Raw genomic sequence first — 22,548 nt, forward strand, 5'->3', positions numbered from 1 at the left:
GTTTTAGAGTTGAAAATTAACGTACTTCATCCCCGGAGGACTCCAACTTGGTTAATGAAACAAACAGTGTTTGTTTTGAACATTCAATACAGTTCAAATTAGTACCTATTGTGATATACAGGGTATATCTTGATGAGTTAACGCAATCTATATGTAGAAAACCGAGAGTAGGGCGATTCTAAAAATTGGTAGGATGGGTGAAGAACTAATGAACAATTCAACTGAAATATTATCGTTGAGGTGACGTTTCGGGTTTCACCGGAAGTGACGTCATCTTTGTTATTTTTAATGGCACACCTTGTATTTCACCTAATTTTTTAATTTTTCCTATGATTTAGATTCGAACTCATGCATCATATCCTTTATCCAAAATGAACCGTTTTCGAGTTATTCAAGTTTTTTTAGAAAAAGTGACAGAATCAGCCTCTCGAACATACGTCATTTTTATGTAAATTAACAATTTTAAAAATATGCCGCTAGTGAATCGTAATAATTGAAGGTTGAACGGATCACGCATCATTTTCACGTCCACTGAATAAACCACAGGGTACGCAAAAACTAGGATCCAATAAGTGAATGAGAAAAATCGAAAATCTCAACGTTTTCAAATGAAAACCCCATTTTTTTCCTCAAGGTTCAATTCTATCATGAAAATAAGCCCTACATTTCCCTACATTTCCCTATACCCAAAACTTATAATAATTTTGGAGATTTCCTCATATTGACATACTTTCCCGAAATGTTGATATTTCTAGTAGGCTATGTCCATCTTTCAACACAATGTTTGGTGACAAATAAAATAAAGTTGCTTATTGTCAGATTCGTGCTCTCAGAAGGTACAATATAGCTCGTGCTGGTTATAATATTCACGATTTCTTTAACTTATTGGTGATTTATGGCAAATGCAATAAGGTGTTAACAGGAACAAGTGATGCTTATGCTACAAGGTATCCAGAAAAACTGAAACCATCTCCAGATATCATTAGAAGAATAATCTTCAATCTTACGAACTTTGGATCATTCGAAAGGAAAATTATCAAAATTAAAACGGTGGTTGACAATGAAGATAATGCGATTACAGTGCTTGGGTACTTCACTGCTTTTCCAGAAGATATCCGATTATGAGAGAAGAATTAACTTTGCGGAATTCTTCATTATGAAAAATCAAGAACACGACCAATTTTTGAGGAATACTATATGGAGCGACGAAGCGAAATTTACCAAAAATGTGATATTCAACGAGCGGAATTCTCACTACTGGAGCGATTCAAACTCGCATTCAGTTAGGGAACGTCAATTTCAAGACCGTTGGAATTTCAATGTTTACTGCGCTGTTACAGACGACGCAATAGTGATGCTTCACTTCTATGGCGAAAATTTGAATGGTTAGTTGAAAAGTATCGGAATTGTATTGTTTCATTGATTTAAAGAATATTAAAATACATCACTCAAGAAAATGGCATCAAGGTAGGTATGTAATAAACATTCATAGCATCTAGAAAATACATAACAGACCAACAGGTATTTTTATTTTCAGGTGAACGATACCTGGATATTTTAAAAAATCTCGATACGTATCATTTGGAAAAACTGACACTCGCTGATCATCGAAAAATTTGGTATCAACATGATGGAGCCCCTGCACATAATCATCAGATGGTGAGGATGTATTTAGAAAAAACTTATTACGACCAGTGGTTTGGAACCGACGATCCTCAATTATGGCCACCGCGATCGCCCGATTCAACTCCAATGGATTTTTTATTTGAGGTTATATAGAAAACGAGGTGTATTCTAACACGCCAACAACAAAGGAAGATTTTCAGCAGAGAGTTCAACTCTATTCCACCGGACACGATAAGACTAGCTGTAGGAGACGTCATACGGAGAAGAGTAAAATGCTTAGAAGTTCGAGGCAATGTATTTGAACATTTGTTGCAATAAAAAAAGCGGTTGACGAAAGTGTCACATGTTCTTGTTTAGCATTGAAACTACATTTGAAATTATTGTCGATTCATGATTTTTGTCTTGAATATGGGATTATTTTTCATGAGATATTCAATGGAAACCAGGCAACAAAGAAATTTTATCGGACAAAATTGGGGGGTAAAAACGTAAATCCTCGCGTGATAATAACTTCTGGTGCGGAGTATCACCAAAATTATAAGTTTTGGGTATAGGGAAGTGTATCGTAACTAGAGCTTATTTTCATAATAGAATTGAACCTTGAGGAAAAAAATGGGAGTTCTCATTTGAAACAGTTGAGATTTTTAATTTTTCTCATTCACTTATTGGACCCTAATTTCTGCGCACCCTGTGGATTATTCAGTGGACGTGAAAATGATGCGTAATCCGTTCAACCTTCAATTATCACGATTCACAAGCTGCATATTTTTAAAAATGTTGATTTACATAAAAATGACGTATGTTCGAGAGGATGCATCTGTCACTTTTTCTAAAGAAACTCGAATAACTCGAAAACGGTTCATTTTGGGTATAGGGTATGATACATGAGTTAGAATCTAAATCATAGGAAGAATTGAAAAATGAGGTGAAATACAGGGTGTGCCATTAAAAATAACAAAGTTGACGTCATTATTTCCGGTGGAACCCGAAACGTCACCTCAACGAAAATGTTTCAGTTGAATTCTCCATTAGTTATTCATCCATCCTATCAATTTTCAGAATCGCCCTACTTTCAGTTTACTATATATAGATCGTGTTAATTCGTCAAGATACACCCTGTGTAGACGCCCATTCTTTCATATATGAATTTATATCTCTGAAAACTACCTGCTCCCGAAATTCAGAATTTACCGCCCCCACCAAAATTTAGATAGAAATCAGCCCTTGCCAACCAGCGCTGTTTCCACCCACTTTAAGTCTCTTCATTGGTGCTAGATGTAACCAAGTATGCATTGTAAGATTCACCTGATTTTCGAGTGTTTGCGATATTTTCAGTGTACTCGATCCAGAAGACTATATTGCCGATCGTGTCTAGCAGTTATATTGTACATTCTACATGCACTTCTATCATAATGTTTTCACCAAAATTTTAATATATTTCAGTGAAAAAAAAAAAAAAATAAGCCTAAATTCATTCCCGACTTCAAAGTTGATGAAATAAAAAAGTTCAATTAAAATCGTTTAGTTTCTGTCGAACAGTTCGCTATAAAATTACCTTCGTTGAAATTTGATAGTAAGGTTCTTGTAAATGTATATTACGAATCATTTCGATTGTTTTGAACGTAAGTTGGAACCTAAGAATCATTTTGATTGTTTTGTATGCAGGTTCTTCTTCCAATCTGTCCTGAAAGCCCACGCTACCTACTGATCACGAAGCAGTGGGAGGAGGAGGCGAGAAGGGCATTAAGAAGGTTGAGGGCTAGCAATGCCGTAGAGGAAGATATCGAAGAAATGCGGGCGGAGGAGAGGGCCCAGCAAGCTGAAGCGTCGATTAGTATGTCGGAGCTGATATGTTCTCCAAGTCTGAGGATGCCATTGGTCATAGGGATCGTTATGCAACTTAGTCAACAATTTTCGGGAATCAACGCGGTAAGATACATTTTACCAAACTCTCCAGTGGAATGAAAATGAAAAAGTTTTTATTGAACGTTTGCATTTTTTTATTTGTAATCTGGTCACATTTTATTCGACGTACTTTTTTCATCCTGGTAGATACATAGTACCAATAGACATCAGACCTCATACTTAATGAAAATATATTAAAGGTATTAGATCAAGGAATGATCAATGTATTCATTTTATTTTGTAGTGAAGTCAAAAAAATTCAAAACTAACTATGAATGTCATATGATTGAATGAATGAACAATTGTCTGTGATTTCAGAGTGTAACATTGGAAACATAAAATTGTTTTACATGAAACTATCAATATAATTTCTTTTTCGCCTTGTGGCAACCGCTGAGATGTGAGACGATACGTTGTCTTGATGAAACAGGATTTTTTTTCTGCAGATGTGGCCGTTTTTCCGCAAATTCTGCCTTCAGCTTGTCAGGTAATAAAAATTAGTATGCCCCTGTACTGGTTTTTTCTTTTTGGAGATGATCTATCAAAATAACTCCAAGACTATCCCCAAAATAGTCGTCATCACTCTCCCAGCGAAAAAAAAAGGTTTTGCTTGTTTGGAGACGGTTCCACCTTTGCAGTCCACTGTTTGGATTGTATTTTTGTTTCGGGCGTATAATGGTGTATCCAAGTTTCATCAACAGTAAATAATCGGTGCCAAAACTCGGATTTATTGCGCCTCAACTGCACCAACAGAGAATTGGGAATGTTCATCCGAACACGTTTTTGGTCTAACGTGGGGAAACGCGGCAACCAACGCGCGGACAGCTTTCTCATGCCTAAACGTTGATTTGCTAAGTGACACACATATTCTTTTGAAATGTTTATTACCTTTGCTATCTCGCTCACTTCAATTCGCCGGTCGTCTAGCACTACTTGGTAAACTATGGCGATGTTTTCGTCAGTAGTTGCAGTTTTTGGACGTCCCGAACATTCATCTTCTCCCAAGCTCTTACGGCCACGTTCAAATTCAATTACCAAAAAGTTCACTTTAGTAAATGATGGTGTAGAGTTCCCGTTCACATAATTCAACTCATTTTTGATTTGCGTAGGCGTATTGCCTTTCAAAAAAAATATTTAATGACAGGTCGATACTCGATTTTGTCCATTTTCATAAAAGCACCCACATCAACTCACTCAAACGACTGTTAACAACTGCGCATCCAAAATTACTGAAATTTTGATGAGTAACAACAGATGAACAAAGAAATTCACTAGCTTTCATTTACGAGTACTGTCATCTTCATGTTGAGGTCGGAAACTTTCCAGACCTCCCTCGTATAAATTTTGAATCTTTGCCTTTCTGAAAAGTCGAATATTCACTCTCTCTAAATTTTACCTTCCCAATTACCTCATCGCCAACTTAGGAACGGTATTGGTGAGTGAATAACAACTTCCTGTGCTCCGAAACTATATCCTTCTTGGGGTACTATCAAATAGAACAAATTTGTTTGAATAGTAGAAACCCCAGAATAGAAATTTCTTCTTGAAGTCACTTGAATAAAGTGTTTGAAAATAAATTTTTCGTCAATCAGCTGGTAGATGCCATATTCTCTAAGAGGTCAACACTGGATATCGAGCCTGGCGCTGGCAAAGGTAGGCAACACAAGAAACGGAAAGGCGCCCAAAGGCGTTGGTACAAACATAAATGTCTTATTGTACATTTTTGAAGCAAACAGAAAAAAGTGCGGTAGACGAATCAACAGACGAGTAAAACAAAAGGTAAAAAAGACTGGTTTCAAAACGTTGAGCTATTTAAGAAGAGCTAGAAGACGAGACGAACACCAAGTGAAGAGAAAACTACAATCAGTAAAAAAGAAAAAAAAAGGAAATGAAAAGAATAAGAAGTCTAGTGACGAAATTTAGAGATCTCCGTGGTGAAATCCGAGAGGAGGTGAAATAACTTAATAACTGAAAAAATAAAATGAAATTCTAAAAGATAATAAACGAGATAATGACGAGTCAAAAAAGAGAGTGGAACAGCTAGAGAAAATAGATCAGAGAATAGAACTTTTGGTGGGAGATAAAGGAAAGAACAACATTGTAATACCAGGTTTGAAAGTGAACCCAAAAACAGAAATTCAAGTGACGCAAAGAATAAAAGATGATATGCACGTGCTAGAGTTGGAAAGTTTCGAAACAAAAATGAAAATTATGAGAGCACAAGATTTGAAGAATGAGAAAATATTTGAACAAAATAACAATATTATTCAATTTGAAATTAGAGAGTGGGCAAAGAGACGAAAGAAAAGGGGAAATGCAGGTCGAGTGTGATAAATGATGTTAGAAATAAATGGATGAATATTCATTCGGAATAAAAGAGAAAATGAAAGCAGAGTTCAACAGAATGGGTATGAGTAAATAATTATGAGTAAATAATTTACTCATACCTATGAGTAAATTATAGCCAAACTGCCGAGAACATAATATAGTCAAGTACAGTAGCATCAATTACTCAGGTGAACTTTAATAAAATATTCAAAATCATAAATACAAAATATCAACAGCTTTCACAAGTAATAATAATTCAGGTAGAACCCTGTTTAATGCAAAGTTCAAACGGGATGAAATGAAAAAATCAGGTATACATAGAATAGAGTGTGGCGAATGCTCTGCAGTATATATAGACCAAACCGGTAGAAATTTTGACACAAGACTGCGTGAACACGTCTGTTTGGACAAAAACTTTGCAATATACGAACATCTTCAAGAATCAAACCACAAGATAAATGAAGATAACCTCAAAATTCTACACATATGTAATGAAGAGAAAAAATAAATCTGTTGGAGGCCATGGAAATTAACAAATCAATTAAAAACCAAAAACATATACCCCTAAACGAGCAACTCGATTTATGTAGGTCTCCTCTCTTGAATTCATGAGTTTAACAACCCCTAGAATTTTCAGAGTGGTGTTTTAAGTTGGCAACCTGTCTCTTAAATACCTGTCCTTGTAGCATACCTAAAAATTCTAATAAAACCGATATTTCAACATTCAGATTTCAATTTTATACTTGATAATGAGGTCAAACCCGAAACCGATCGTATAAATACAATCTACCAGTGGTATTTAGATGAAAGTGTTTTTATTCATTCCATTTAAGTGAAAATATAGAATTTGATAATGACCAACACAAAAACCTGACATAGAAGAATTTAATGTCTTCTCAAACAATGCCCTTCCTTACATAAAAATTCAAAATCCCAAATCGAAACTCTTTATCGACACAGGTAGCTCTATATCTATAATACGACCAGCAATAATAGAAAATTTATGTCCAAACAAAATATTAAACACAATGTATCATTCGAATAATATTTTGTAAACAACTTTAGGTAGTAAAAACATCAGATATAGAGCTCTTGTTCCGTGTTGTCCAGAATTCAATAGTACTTATGAAATTAATTTTAATTTATTTGATTTCCACGAATATTTTGATGGTGTGATTGGTTTAAATGATCTGATGAATATGAATTTTAATATTGATCTCACAAATAACCGATTGATTGGGGAACACGTAGAAATTCCTCTCAAAAATAGAGAAAGTAACGATATTAGTTTCAGTTTCTCAGTAGGTCCTAAAGAAAAAATTATAAAAAATTGACCGGTTAATATTTCAGAAAGAGATATTTTGATCGAAGGAAGTTATTTGGGAAAATTCGTTATACCACGAACTCCAACTTCTGCAAAAAACGGACAAACACCTATTGAAATTCAAAGTCTCACAGATCAATCCATTACTATGACATTAAACAACAATATCAAAGCAATCCCTTTTGAATCGCAAAAATTCGAAACATATAAATTTGAAGCTTTCTTTGTCCGGCTACAATAGACAGACGCACACATACAAAAGGGTGAAATACTAGATTTCATTCGTACCGATCATATGAATTCGAAAGAAAAATCCGCTTTTACAAAGCTCTGCAAAGAATATGCTGACATATTTTTCAAACCGGGTGACAAACTGACATTCACCTCGAAAGTCAAACACATAATTAGAACAAATGACGAAATTTCCGTAATACAAAGTCTTACAGATATGCGTATGTGTACAAAAATGAGGTACTACAACAGATAAAAGACATGCTTGACAAAACCATCATAAGACCATCCTGTAGCCCGTGGTCATCACCAATTTGGATAGTGCCAAAAAGGTTAGACGCATCGGGTAAACACAAAATGGCGTTTAGTCGTTGACTATCGAAAGGTCAAGAGAAAATTATATACGACCGATATCCTATTGCGAATATTACGAATATACTAGACAAACTTGGTAGAGCTCAATACTTTACCATGCTAGACCTTGCTAGCGGTTTTCACCAAATTGAGATGAGTAAATGCTCTATCGAAAAGACAGCTTTCACCGTGAACAGCGGGCAGGATGCCCTTTGGGTTGAAAAATGCGCCCACTACCTTTTAAAGGGCCGTGGATGAGGTCCTGAAAGATCTACAACATACAAATTTGTATGGTCTATATGGACGATATCATAATTACCAGTACCTTCCTTCAAGAACATATTCAAAATTTAAAATTGGTTCTCACAAAATTAACGAAAGCTAAATTAAAAATCCAACTAGATGAATGCGAATTTCTACGAAAAGAAGTAGAATTTCTAGACCATATAGTCACAAAAGATAGGATAAAACCAAATCTTATCAAAATTGAAAAGATGAAAAATTTTCCCATAGCTCGAACCCAGAAAGAAATCAAATCATTTTTTCGTCATCTTGGATACTATCGGAAATTCATGAAAGATTTCCCTAAAATTACCAAACCCATGACTTCGTGTCTGAAAAAGGAGAATAAAGTCGAACATACCAAGGAGTTCAAAGAATGTAAAAATATTGTAATGTTAGCTTACCCAGACTTCGAAAAAGATTTCGGACTCTCTACCGATGCCTCTAAATATGCGTTGGGTAGCATCTTATCACAAAATGGTCATCCCATTTGCTATGCATCTAGGACACTGAACTCTGCTGAAATAAATTACTCTACTATAGAGAAAAAACTGCTCGCGATAGTTTGGAGCTGTGAATATTTCCGACCGTACCTCTTTGGTGGGAAATTTGTGATTCATACAGATCACAAACCTCTACAATGGCTTTTTTTCTCAAAGGAGCCAAACTACAGACTTGTGAAATTGGGCCCAAAATTGGAAGAGTTTGATTATGTCATTAAATACGAAAATGGTCAAGATAATCAAGCAGCAGACGCCCTCTCTAGATACCCACCTAATTTTGAAATAAATGCCCTAGAAACAATGTCAACCGATGTTAATTTGGACGACATTAACGAAGTAATAGAAAAAGAACTAGAGAACCTGAAAAATCTTCCAAATCTCGACAATGAAAATATCGCTGATTTCTTAGAAAAGCAATCACTATTGGATACTCCGTCATCAAATGCTTAAAAACCAAGAGTTAATATTATTTCTAACATATTAGTAAAATCGGCAACCAACGTCAACCCCGAACTAGAGGTGGACTTGCAAACGGTACATACTTCTGCCGAAAACCCTATATTGACGATACCAGTAAAAGACCGATCTTTAAATACATATAAAAATCAGCTCGTTATGACAGTTGGAGACGTAGACAAAATCAAAGTTAGAGGAGAAAAAGTATTCGAAAATTTCCGACTATACGTAACTTTTCCAATAGTCGAACTTGAAAGTCAAATTGAAACTTTTGCAAGAGAATATCATGACGCCCTATTCTTTAAAAACCCACAACTTTAGGAAATATTTTCTGTAACTATCCAAAAGACTTTTAAAAATTCCTCACTCAAATTATTTCGGTGTACAAAATTTTTTACTGACATAGAAACTGTGGAGAAACAAAAGCAAAAGCTAGAGTATTATCACATGAACAATTCTGGCCACAGAGGGATGAACGAAGTAAAAATGTCATTAGGTTCACGATATTATTGGCCGAATATGTCTGTAGGTATAGAGAATCATATCAACAATTGTGAAACATCTCTAAAAGACGAATATGACAGGGATCCCTCTGCCATTAAGTTTGATTTGACCTCCACTGCATCCAAACCATTCGAACATATTCACCTCGACGTTTTTAGAATATCTAACCATATTTATTTGACCATTATCGATGCCTTCTCCCGATATGGCCAAGCATACCTTTTGAAGTCGGCAACAGGAATATTAATAGTTGAAGGTCTTTTGCATTTTGTAACTCATCATGGGCTACCTCTAAAAATCACAAGTGACAGCGGTACGGAGTTTAAAAATCAAGATTTAGAAAATTTCTGCTCTCTCCACCGTATTCAACTTAATTTCACCATAGCGAAGAATGGCTACTTAAATTCCCCAGTAGAACGTTTTCATTCTACCTTAATTGAACATTATCGTTGTTAAAGCGAAGAAAATAAAAATTTCACCCCAGATCAGTTGGTAAAATACACTATATTGAGCTATAGTAACTCTATACATGTTGTAACCAAATTCACTCCATTTGAAGTTATCAAATGACATATTGACGACTATAACCCTTTCGATATGAACGATAACGTTAATATATCGAACTATGTTCAAAATCACAAAGTTAGAAAAAATATGTACGAAAATATACAAAGAGCAAATCAAACAACTAAAGAAAAAGTAATAACCAGAGAAAATGAAAAAGGTCAAATGCCCCACAATATACGGGTCGAAAAACAGTACATATAAAAACTGAACCCCGAAATAAAAATTTTCCGAAATTCAAAAAGGTTACCCTCGATCAGGAAACTGATGAAAAATTAATCACACAATCCGGAACATATCATAAAAGTTCCGCTAGAAAATCCAGAAATATTAAAGAACAAACATTGTTACAGGAAAATCAACAGGATGAAGTTTCTTCTCCTTTGCCTGGTCATATTGTAAGGATGACATAGACGTTACCAACCTAGACAATCTCATCCTTCCAATACAACTAGGAAACGCTAGACTCATATACACTAAACATACCTTTCTACACTGTTTGGACCTTAAAATCATTATCGATCAGATACAAAATTTGAATAAAAATTTTGAATCAATCGAAAATAGTATTTCCAAAGTTAATGTAGGTAACCCAATATCTTTTCACGGATTATCTGAGAATATGCTGCTCAGAACTAAATATCTCATTTGAACTTCACAGAGAAAAATCGACAATCTATTACCCTCATTCCATACTCGCAATAAGAGAGGGCTAATCAATGTAGTTGGTAAAATAAACAAATGGCTTTTTTGGCAACCTCGACTCTGATGACGAGGAACGTTATAATAACGCTATCAAAGTTTTGGAAGATAATAAGGAAAAAATTATTCATGAAACCAATCTTCAAATGTCCTTGTCTAAAACATTATTAAACCATTATAACAAAACCATTAGAATTTTCACAGCGAACCAAGAGAAGTTCGAGCGAAATTTGGAAAGATTTCAGGTAACAATCAGTGATACAATAAGAAATGTCGAAAATCACCTTAGTTTTCAAGGAACATTATTACAATTGAACTTAGACTGTCAGAATTTAATGAACTCCATAGATAATATTGAAAATGCCATTATGTTTTCTAAACTGAACACTTTGCAAATACTACTGAACTTCAGGAGATGGCGACATATTTAATGAAAATATATAATCAAAATCAAGTTTCAAATGTTAAGAATACACTCACGTATTACCAGTTTTTAGAAACCCAAGTCAGTTTCGTCAATACCAAATTGATCTTTGCAAAACACGTCTCTATTGTTAGGCCCAAATTCTTTGAATTCTATCATGTATCATTATCCAAAATCACACGATATCCTTTCCCAAATATCCATATTTGGCACGGAACCAGGAAGACATCCAGTTCGAAAAAGAAGATTTCCCTTTCCTAGAAAACATATATTACTGCCCGAAGAACTTTGCCCCACTGACTGACTGCACACTTCACCTTTTTGAAGGAAAATTCTCAGAGAAATGCCAAATTGTGGAAATCAACGTGCAAGATCTCATTGTAGAACGAATAACACAAGATCGAGTATTGATAATCCCTTTCAAAGAAGAACGTCTTTATTCCCAATGTAAAACAGATCAGTACCTAGAAATCAATTCTCCAGTATTGATCAGAATCCCACAATCATGCGAAATCCAAATTCATGATGCAAAATATGTAAACGACATTCATATCCAACAAAGAAAACCGATGATTTTACCCAAATTGGAAATGACGGACTTGAAAACTCTAAAAGTCTACGACATTCCGAATTTCACCAAAATCAACCTAGATGGACTATACAAAATCGACAGAATAGCCAATCACCTGAAGCCCATTCAATCGCAACAAAACCAAGGTCCTACAACACCTATTTTTGGGACTGTAATATTTGTAATCATCGTCATCGAGATACTGCTCAGTCTGCCGAAATTGGAGCAGTATTTCAAAAAAATATTCAAGAAAAACCAAAAAGCCAGTGGATCTTCAGAAACCAAACTTCAAAAAATAACTCCGTTATTTTTTCAGTCTGAGGAGGGACGAGTTACGTGCTACCAGATATCAAGAAACGTGCCTTATCCACAGGAGCCCCAGACTTTGCAAACTCATTTTATTTCAAATCTTTTAATAATTGTCTCAATAAATATTCATTCTTCGTACTGCTATCGAAGAGAATAAACGCTTCCTTGAGTCTTATGTGAAATCTTTTTTTTAAACTGATTTTTCGAAATCCAATACATAATTAGCGGGAGACGAAGATGAAAGTTTACTAAGACTACTAGACTGAAAAAATTAAAAAACTTCTCAGGGATACTAAATGAGGGAGAAGAGAAAGCAACACCTCACAACTTGCGGAAATCGCTGAATTGAAGAACCAAATTGAGAAAAAAAAAAGATTATCACGAAACTGAAAAATAATAAGGCCCCAAATGAAAATATAACATCAGCGCAGAAGTGTTGAAAAATAGTACGGAGTTTTTGCAGCCTCGGCGACTTGTCGAAGTTATAGAAGATCTATGACAAAAAAAGTTGCCTGATGAGTGACACCAGACTTTGATACTCCTTTTACTCAAAAGAGGGAAAGTGAGAAATGCTATAACTACCAAGGTATAGCACTGCTAGATGTAGCTTACAAAATTGGTATGAAGCTAATCAAGAAAAGTTTACAGTTAATGAAACAGGTAATTGTTCAGGAAAGGAAAATCCATTGTAGACCAAATACATAACCTCTAAGTAAATTCAAAAAGCGAGACAAGTATACCAGCTGAATATACAATGTACTGAGATATGGAGTATACCCATTTCTCAAGAAAAACCTCCTCAAACTGCAGTTTGAGGAGTGCCAGATGATGACAGTACTACCAACTGTCGAAAGCGCTCGCAGATAATTAATAGAAGATATAAAGCTTCAATTCCTTTTTGTAGAATTTAATATTGAAATATTATATATATATATATATATATATATATATATATATATATATATATATATATATATATATATATATATATATATATAGAACCAACAAATAATGGGGCTAAGCAGCAAATGAAAGAGTACTCTTTAAAGTTTGTCCAAGCTTTCGGAAATTTAATAAATTGTTTTCATCATCAGGGATGCTACAATTTGAGGGTGTGAGTAATATTAATATATAATTATGAATGGTTAGACTTACAACTTTTTGAGGATGTTTCATACGATGGTTATGTAAAATATTGGACACAACATGATGGATGAACATTGATACAATACATTTATAAAACTGGTTAAAGGATGTCTAATATTGGATAAAATATTTGTGAAAAACGTTACAGTTTAAAATTAATTTGAAGGAAGAATAATGTCACATGTCAAAATTTCACAAAACATTAATTTGGAGGGATTGACAGATAGTTGACATGACATATGTCAGTGGTTCTAGTGATAAAAGCTGTTACCAACTTTGACTTGTAAAGAATTATTTTTGGAAATTTCTACCTGTGCAGCTTTTAATAAAGTGAATGTAAGATAATAACATTTGGATTAAAGTATAAAGTACATTATTCTATTAATGCTAGATTGGGTGAATTCATTGAAACATTGTTATATGGATTTTTATCTAACGTCAAAAGATAGGAATATATCTCACTAAGATGATTAATATCTGTTTTTTTGTTGATGCAATTTTCATTTTCAGCAATGAAGGCCATTTCAAGAAAGGACCTTTTTGTTAAATGTGTTTCACTAGCTAAGACCTTAGTGGCATCAAAATTCATATGGTGGTCAAACTTATTGACATGTTCAACTAGAGCACATCTTTCAGGATGGTGTCTGCAATCGCTTTTGTGAGAAGTTATTCTGGAACTTGAAGTTCTTGACGTTTGACCAACATAGATTTTGTTGCAAGATTGACATGGAATACTATATATTACATTTATTCGAGAAGTAATGAGGGGTTTATCTTTAACTCTGGTGTGTAAAGTTCTAATCGTGAGAACTGCTTTGGTGGCTATTTTAATATTGGGCAATTCATTGAAAATTCTAGAGAGTTTGGGGGTGATCTCCTTAATGAAGGGTAAAGCTTGGACAAACTTTAAAGAGTACTCTTTCGTTACCTTGATATATATATATATATATATATATATATATATATATATATATATATATATATATATATATGAATATATATATATATATATATATATATATATATATATATATATATATATATATATATATATATATATAAAATCATATATTTTTTGTTTGAATAATTTCAATTTTATAAAAAAATTGTGCCTGATATTGCCCCACAACAATATTATTCTGATGATGATAGTAATAATTTTTCATTACAGGTGTTCTACTACTCTACCAGCCTGTTTGTGAGTTCTGGTCTCCCTGAAGAGAGTGCCAAATTTGCCACAATAGGCATTGGATGCATTATGTTCATCATGACACTAATCTCAATTCCGCTCATGGATCGAATGGGAAGAAGGACGCTGCATCTCTACGGTCTTGGTGGCATGTTCATCTTCTCCATTTTCATCACGATCTCGTTTCTCATCAAGGTTTGTTGGCATATGCCAAGATAGGGTTTGGTTTGGTGATGGGAGGCCTGTTAACAATAAATTCAATTGAATTCTCAATAACCGTGACTTCCAAAGTGATTAATACACGTTCCCGATAACTTCATTCATCGACCTTTCCCATAGTAGAAAAAGAAATATCACGAATAATAACTGATAACCAACCTTGAAATACAAATAAATCTATGATAACCATCAATTACCTTGTAACAACAAAAATGTTGTTACTACATCATTTAAGAAATTTTAGAATGAGTTAAAGAGTTCAAATCATTTGAAAGTTTCCCTACGTAAAAATAAGTCGATGTATTGAAAAACTGGGTTATTTTCAATGAAGTTTTAAACTTTCACTGTCAAAAATGAACTTAGATTGTCTGGTGGGTAGCAGTGGATCAATGGAGGGACTGACTTTGAGTGGTACGTCAATCTCTATATTGGACCGCAGCCACCCAGCCCGGGTAACTAAAGTTCGAGTATTCCCGGTTTGATCGCATAAATTATTTCATTCTCATTTTGAATCTCCTTCATGATAAGAAACGTTAAAATTAACGTCGAAAAATCGTTACCTTGATATTCAGCCAACACACAACATATCAAAAATATTGTATTGAGCTTTACGGTGAAATGGAAGAGGAATATCATAATTTCGTTGAAATGTGATGTAGGTACTCATTTGTATTCATAGGGAATTGGAATAAAAATATTATTTTGGAGGATTTTTGTCATCTCTCTTCAATTTTGTTGAAATGTCTTGAGAGTGGTTGCCTGATTAGTTCGTTAACTTCTCCCAATGTTGTATTCTCAACGTTGAGGTTTGGTGTTTGAACCTTGTCAGAGAAGGTTCACACTGTGGTTTCCTATTTTCCTTTCCGACAGGCCAACTTAGTTTCAAATGAATTTTCTGAAATTCCTGTCGTATTATAACGAAAAACTGTCTTTGTAAAAATTCCTAATATGACTAATGTATTCAAAGTATTGAATCTATTATGATAAAAAATACTCCTGAAAATCAACATCAGTCCTATATTCATTTCTAAATTATTCATTCATTTCCTGTGGCTTTTTTGGATGGTTAAAAACTTCCCGTCGCTGCATGGACACTGGAATGGTCTCTGCAAAGTACAATAGTTAATAAGTTTGCTCTCTTCCAGGTGGGGTCTCAGAATCTAATCATGATATAAGCCTTATCGTGCTTGTCTGAGAAAGTACTATATACCTGTTTCTCTTCATGGATGAATGTCCGAATTCTTATGCATTTCCCAAATACCTTAGAATTGAGGACAGATGAAAAAATTGAAATAACGGGCTGATGCCTTTTTTGTAGCTCTTTCTTCTTAAATCAATCTATGTTGAATGCACTATATTGGACCATCGGGTTTTATTGTTTTTTGTTGAAATAAAGTACTTAGTTGAATGAATAGTTTCAACGAGACGAATATTTTTTTATTTAGACAATTTTATAGAAATCGATGGTAATCCACGATCATTTGATGTTTTGAATCAATCAGTAACTTATCAGAAAATGTAAAAGCAAGGCATTGCTACAAGAAGAATGATGGCACGCCTTGAAAACCAACGGAGACCAGAAGATGTTTCATCCAGAAAGAGAATATAACAATACAATCAGTGAACAGACAACCATTCCTCACGATTTGGAAAATCTCCTCGAAAGTTCGAGTGAAACCATCGAGAAACTAGCAAAAATCATTGAACAAGAAAGACAAAGCAAAGATAGAATTTTCACGAAGAAGTGTTAGTGGCGTATAAGAAGATATCAACTAAATCACACTGAAGTCCATCACTGTCTGAAATCAAGTAAAAGTACTCCTAACAGTGAAAATGTAGAAATGTTTTCAGCACGTCAGTATGTAGACAAAGAACTATATTCTGCAGTGAAGTGTAAGATTGGCCATTTTTCTGTGATAGGTGTTCCCACAACAAATATGCTGAATTAGTCTCAATAATAATTTTTTTGCAGACTGGAAAATACCTTAACAAATGATGCAAAGAATACCTATTGAAGGTATTTTCATCTCAACTGGTTCTACTTCAAAATAAATACGGTTTCCAAACACTAGAACTGGAACATTCTCGACGCACGTTTCACCAACCAGTGTCGTAGTTCTGGTGTTTGAAAACAGTACTAAGCAGAGATTCAAGTTCTACCTTTTAACTAGTTTCACGAAAAAATAATGAGTATTCTGGAACAATGTTTTACTCGTAGTAATTTAACAATGAACTAGTTCGTGAAAGAGAAGCATCCATTAACCTCAGATAGTGAATAGGTCTGGAGAAAATCTGAAAAGTACAAATCTACAACGACTAGGGACAAGCATCATATTCAAAAAATGTTTTTCTGCAGATGTAAGAAGGATTTATAGCGGGTTTATGCAACACACTTCCTAGACTTAGACTAAGAAGCAAGTGTTACATTATGATAAATCAACGAGAGCGTTTATGGAAATTTGATTAAGACTAAGAACTAACAACTATGCCTAGGAAGTTGGCCAACTCTCAACTAATAACTGAGTGCTTAAGTTGAAACGAAAATGGGCATGCGCCAAATTAAAATATTCACATATACCTACACAACGAGACGAATCACGTTTGAATTGAAGAGAGTATATTTTTAGGAGAAATCCACTTTTGGGAAAGAAAGATTTTGGCTTTCTACTCCATAAATTCAATCAGGAAACGTAAATGAGAATCCATACGTCAAATATATGTTGAAAATTGTACAAGTGACATTGACAGCTAATCAAAAACTAATGTTAACCATCGCATCACGAAGCAACAGTTTGGAAATATAATTCTATAATCAAATCTGCTGGGAAAGTTTATTATTTTTGAAGAATTGTAGAGCGACTTGCGGTCGATCGCTGAAAATCCTGGCTATATTATAGATCAAGTCAACTTTATTCGATTTCGATTCTGAAAATTGGGCATTCGTCTAGAAGATATAACACAATAGTACATGTATCACAGGAGGGTACTCATCTATTAAGAGGTAACTCTCAAGACGTGTGTTGCCAATGCGAAGTAGAGTCAGCAGAACAGTTTTTTGGTGTTGACTGATAGTGTGAACTATTTGAAAAAACTGTCATTCCTGTGACCGAACAGTAAAATTAGTAAACGATCCTGCCAAGATTAATAGTTTTTGTTCAAATGGTACATTGAATATGGAATATTCCATTATGGATGTTGGTCAGCAGGTTGGATAACATGACATTATATTTATTTATTTCTGATTCCTATGAGGTCAAGTATAATTCACTCTGAGAACTAGTCAGATTTTGAAACTTGGGAAATTTGATGAGAGATGACAAACAGAATTATCCTATAACAAAATTCTTAAACATGAAGGTTTCAGAAAAGTTTAAGAGATATAACGTGTCAAAGAAACTTGTTTCGAAACCGATAATATACAAATATCATTGTTTTTATATTTTTAATTTTTCAAAAATTTCGTTGAAAATGAATATTAGTGTTGGCAAATATCAAGAATTCGTTTACATTGTGGATAAAATGATTTCTGTTATGTAGAAAATAACATAGTAAATTAATATAATTTTATATGCGTTCGGGAATTTTTTGTTTAATCAGATTTCAATTCAGCCTAATTAATAATAATAATACCAAATGTTCAACAGAACAATTTGAATGCAGTTATTTTGAAAATTGATTGAACGAAATGTGAGATAATTAATACAACTGTTATCCATTCATTGTTCGTTGGCGTGTACAGTAACTAAATTAGATTTTCATTGGGTTTCATTTAATTAGAAGTAATAAACTATTTCTATGTATATTACTGAATTTTTTGAGTGCTATTAATCTGGTTATGATTTCATGAATTAACTTTTTTCAATTATTGATCAAAACATTATATTGATTGATATTATATAATTTTCGGGGTTGCAAACAATGGTAAGGGCCGGTTGGACGAAACTCTCGTTTTGTCAAGCTTTCGGCACCGTTCAATGCTTTCCTCAGGACAAAAAAACTCTCATCTACTAACGTGAGGTTATTTATAATAATGGAAATATCTGTAGAGGAAAAAAACATTCAATGATTCTTATTGAAATGAACGACAGTGACAGTTATCAAAATAAAAAATTTTGATTAGAAGGTGATGCAAATGTATCTTTTCCATTTGATATTTCAGAATATACGTGTATATCTAATTGAGATAATTTAAGTCGGTTATTTTATTCATCGACATTTCCTCTTTGTTTATTGCAACCATTTGTAAACGTTTTTTTTGTAAATTAATTTCAGTACATAGGATTTTAGTGTTACTTCAATCCATATTCTGATCGTTAAGATAAGGTACAAAAATGTATGTTTTAGCTGACATCACTTTTATGAAGAGTGATACAGTTATTTGAATTTCTAGATGTTTCGTTGAAATCATTAAATGTTTTTCTTGCCCAATTGGAGATTTTAATTTTTGTGAATGTTCTCACCTCAGCAACTATTTTTCTGTTGATGTTGTTTATATGTTATAAGTTGTCCTGAGGAAGGCACTGAATTGTGAAGAAAGCCATAAAAATTACATATTTCTAAGTTTTCGATATGTTACAACTGGTCCGGTACTCAGAATAAATACTACATGTCTTGAGCGTATTTTAGTAAGGACATAATACGATTGAATATACTAAACGTACCAAGATGACAAACTTCCATTTACGAAGGCCTCTACCTCTAGCAAAATATGTCAAACCAACCTCCATATATGAATATATTTTTTGTCTATTCAATAAATGAAAATGGTGGTCACAATCATTACTGAACACTCACTGAACAATCATGGTTCAATTGAACCAACTTCATATGGAAGTAAATCATTCAGAGGAAGATCAAACTGATTTGATCTTCCTCTTGAAAATAATCACTTGATGATCGAAACACGTGGCGAGGTGTTGAAATAACGGTTTGGTGTTGGGAAAAACTCCAGTAATATTCATTTGTACCTTACATGTTTCTTGGAGAAATTACCAACAAAATAAATGAAAAATCAGAATTGAAACTTTCTGTTTTTAATTTCATTTCCCATTTTTCATGATGATCTTCTACCACTTAGTAACGGCTACAACAATCGATTTTTAAAATGAATGCTTACATCGTCAAATTTAGTAAAAGTCAAGCATGCAATGAATACACATTTTTATCAAGTAAAAAAGTCTGTTGACCGAATTGTATAAGTGATTGTATTATTGGTTTTCAAAACGAATTTAAACGATATCAGCCTCGTCTTACAATATAATCTACGCCTAATCTGCTATAGAAATGGAAGTCTGTAACCTTGGATTTCTAATTTATCCAATCCGAATAATTCATCTCCAGCTTCTTTATACCAAATGTAAAAATGTATTTGTTTATTCTGGCTGGGCAAGTTATTTCAAACGAGATAGATTTTTGAACGTGTCTGAACCTGAAAAATATTTTTAATAGAAAATTGGAAGTACCAATGATGTTCGTGGAACTTTTCTAATTGTTTCTGGATGCGCGTTTTGCTAACCAAGTTAGTTTAATCAGGAAATGACTAAAACTAAAATTTGTCTGAAACATTGAAGATACTAACTCAGTTTAGAAACTTGAAGTTTCAAATTCAAATATCAACATGTTTGTCATCCGCAGATGATATCGAATAATACTTCAATTTTTTCCTGAAAGAATCAATAGCATAATGGTATTACATAAATAGGGCAAAAACCATATTGATCACAAACATTATGCTTGTTCAATATCATAAGAAATACAGTAAAATAGCCGATTCAAAATAACCGTTTTGTGTTGATGATAACAACATATTTATTTTGACAATATTTTGAGTTTAAAAAACAAATTATGTACACATTAGTTCTTCAAGCACGTTCAATTAATCTAAATTTTTGATACCTCTTTCTGAATATATTTTCCTGCATGATTTTACATTTCATTTGCTTCACCTCACATATAGCTTATTCATTATTTTGATTATAGAAATGAAAGTTCTTACATTTACTCGAAAAATGATTTTCTAAGTAATGAATAGGTATTAATTTTCACAAACTATCAAAAGTGATTGGATTTAAGGTTTTATATTCGAAAAATATTAGAGTCGTTATAATTTAAAAGTGGTTCTCATTTCGAAATACCACAAAACTTTAACTTTTAAATTTTTTTCCATTTATATCGAGAATATTCGATTCCTCTGATTGAACAGACAAATAATTATGAAATATTTTTTAAGTTTGCTTTCTTACTACCATAATTTGAAAAGAACTATTCATTTTTGCTTCATCATCCACATCCTCGCCCCGCTTTTTATGCCTCCCCTGTCTGTTTTTTGACTTTCCTGACACGGTGGAGGAGGGACGCTGTTAATACCTAAGCTATATCCTATGCCACAAGCCACTCTGCGCACGCGTGGTTTTTTCATTATGCATGCTTAGAAGGATATTGGTTTCATTATTGGTTGTATACTTTTCATATATGACATCATGGTTGTTATATTTATGAATTTAGAATATTTTTTTCGTTTCATTACTATGGGGTAACTAAATCATCACTAAACACAAAAATGTCTCAATTTCGCTGTAACTTTTGTTATATTCAAGTTCTTAATTACGTGGAGCTTCTCCACGTTCAAAGTTCAAATGTTACATTGCTAATTATCAACGAATTATGAAAAATAAACAAATAAGTAATGGAAAATAAATCGACCTCAAAATTATTTCGAGATAATTTTAACATACTTGAATTTCATTAGTTCAAACTTCCATTGTATGATATATAAAATGATTTGAAATCCCTGCAATAACTTAAAAAAAATAAAAATCAAAGAAGAAGAATAAACATGAATAGCTGAAAAAATAGTTATATTCAGCAAAAACCCTGAAATGAAATAATAGTGAAATGAAATACATGTAAAAATGGAACGAATTGAACAAAAAATAAATCAAAATGAAATTAAAAGGTTAAGAGATTCCAAGTCAAGTTAATTCACGACGTTTCGATTGTTAGTATCCACAATAGTCTTCGGGTGATGACTGGACCGTCTCCTCCGTGAGCTGATTATTTATAGCTCATTTGAGTACTTTCACTTATCTCTGCTTCACTGGTTTAGTGGGAGATGATCAGTTGGCGGAAGTTGGCCATTTTTCGCTTGATTATGGGTTTTCCATATGTTGTGTATCTCTACGCTAGCTTGGCTGAATACATTGTTGGATAACATGTATGCGGCTTCTTTGAATTTCCTCCTCAACCAATGTTTCTCTTTGTGTATAATCTCAGCTTGGGACCATTCGATGTTATGTTGATGGGTCCAAACATGCTCTGCTATTCCTGATTTGCTGGTTTCTTCTCGCTGTGTGTGTTTCTTGTGCTCGGCAATGCGAACATTCAATGGCCTCTTAGTTTCAACGATATAGGATTTTCCGCATTCACAGGGTATCCGGTAAATGCCGTTCTTGGAATCGCAGTCCGCGTTTGATGGTCTGGTTTCCGTGAGGCTGCTACGGATAGTGTTACCAGATCTGAAGCAGGTTCATCTTCCATTTTCAATTCTTCTTTTTAGTTATCTCAGGGATTTCAAATCATTTTATATAATATCCAGACAATGGAAGTCCGAGCTAATGAAATTCATCATGAAACATTGTCAATCATCTTCAAACAAACGTTTAACATACTTATTTCACCTACGTTATTAGATGTTAGTGACATTCGTTTATAACTACTGAAAGTAGTTTTTCTAATTCTCGTAAAGATGCTGAACAAAAAATATTCGACAGTGACTAAACAATCATAATTATTGTCAACAGTAAAGACCAATTAAGTGCGTTAATGTGGAATAAACTTCCTGAGAACGTTCTTTCACACAAATTTTATCTCCAGCAATTCAAATCCAGCATGAGTCTCTCTACTTTCGCGTAG

General features: G+C 33.6%; 1 protein-coding gene across 11 annotated transcripts in view; it reads left to right on the plus strand.

Moving 5' to 3' along the window:
* The window catches only part of Glut1 (Glucose transporter 1), a 356,436-nt gene that overhangs the window by 165,315 nt on the left and 168,573 nt on the right, over nucleotides 1-22,548 (plus strand). For all 11 annotated transcript variants that reach the window (XM_074171717.1, XM_074171707.1, XM_074171715.1 and 8 more), the window contains 2 exons: nucleotides 3,292-3,555; nucleotides 14,401-14,613. In XM_074171717.1, the coding sequence (XP_074027818.1) occupies nucleotides 3,292-3,555; nucleotides 14,401-14,613 (477 nt within the window). The remainder of the gene's footprint in view (nucleotides 1-3,291; nucleotides 3,556-14,400; nucleotides 14,614-22,548) is intronic.

The sequence above is a fragment of the Leptinotarsa decemlineata genome, unplaced genomic scaffold (assembly GCF_025532065.1).
Source record: "Leptinotarsa decemlineata unplaced genomic scaffold, Ldec_3_MD MMD2_tig00000035_RagTag_RagTag, whole genome shotgun sequence".
Taxonomy (NCBI): domain Eukaryota; kingdom Metazoa; phylum Arthropoda; class Insecta; order Coleoptera; family Chrysomelidae; genus Leptinotarsa; species Leptinotarsa decemlineata.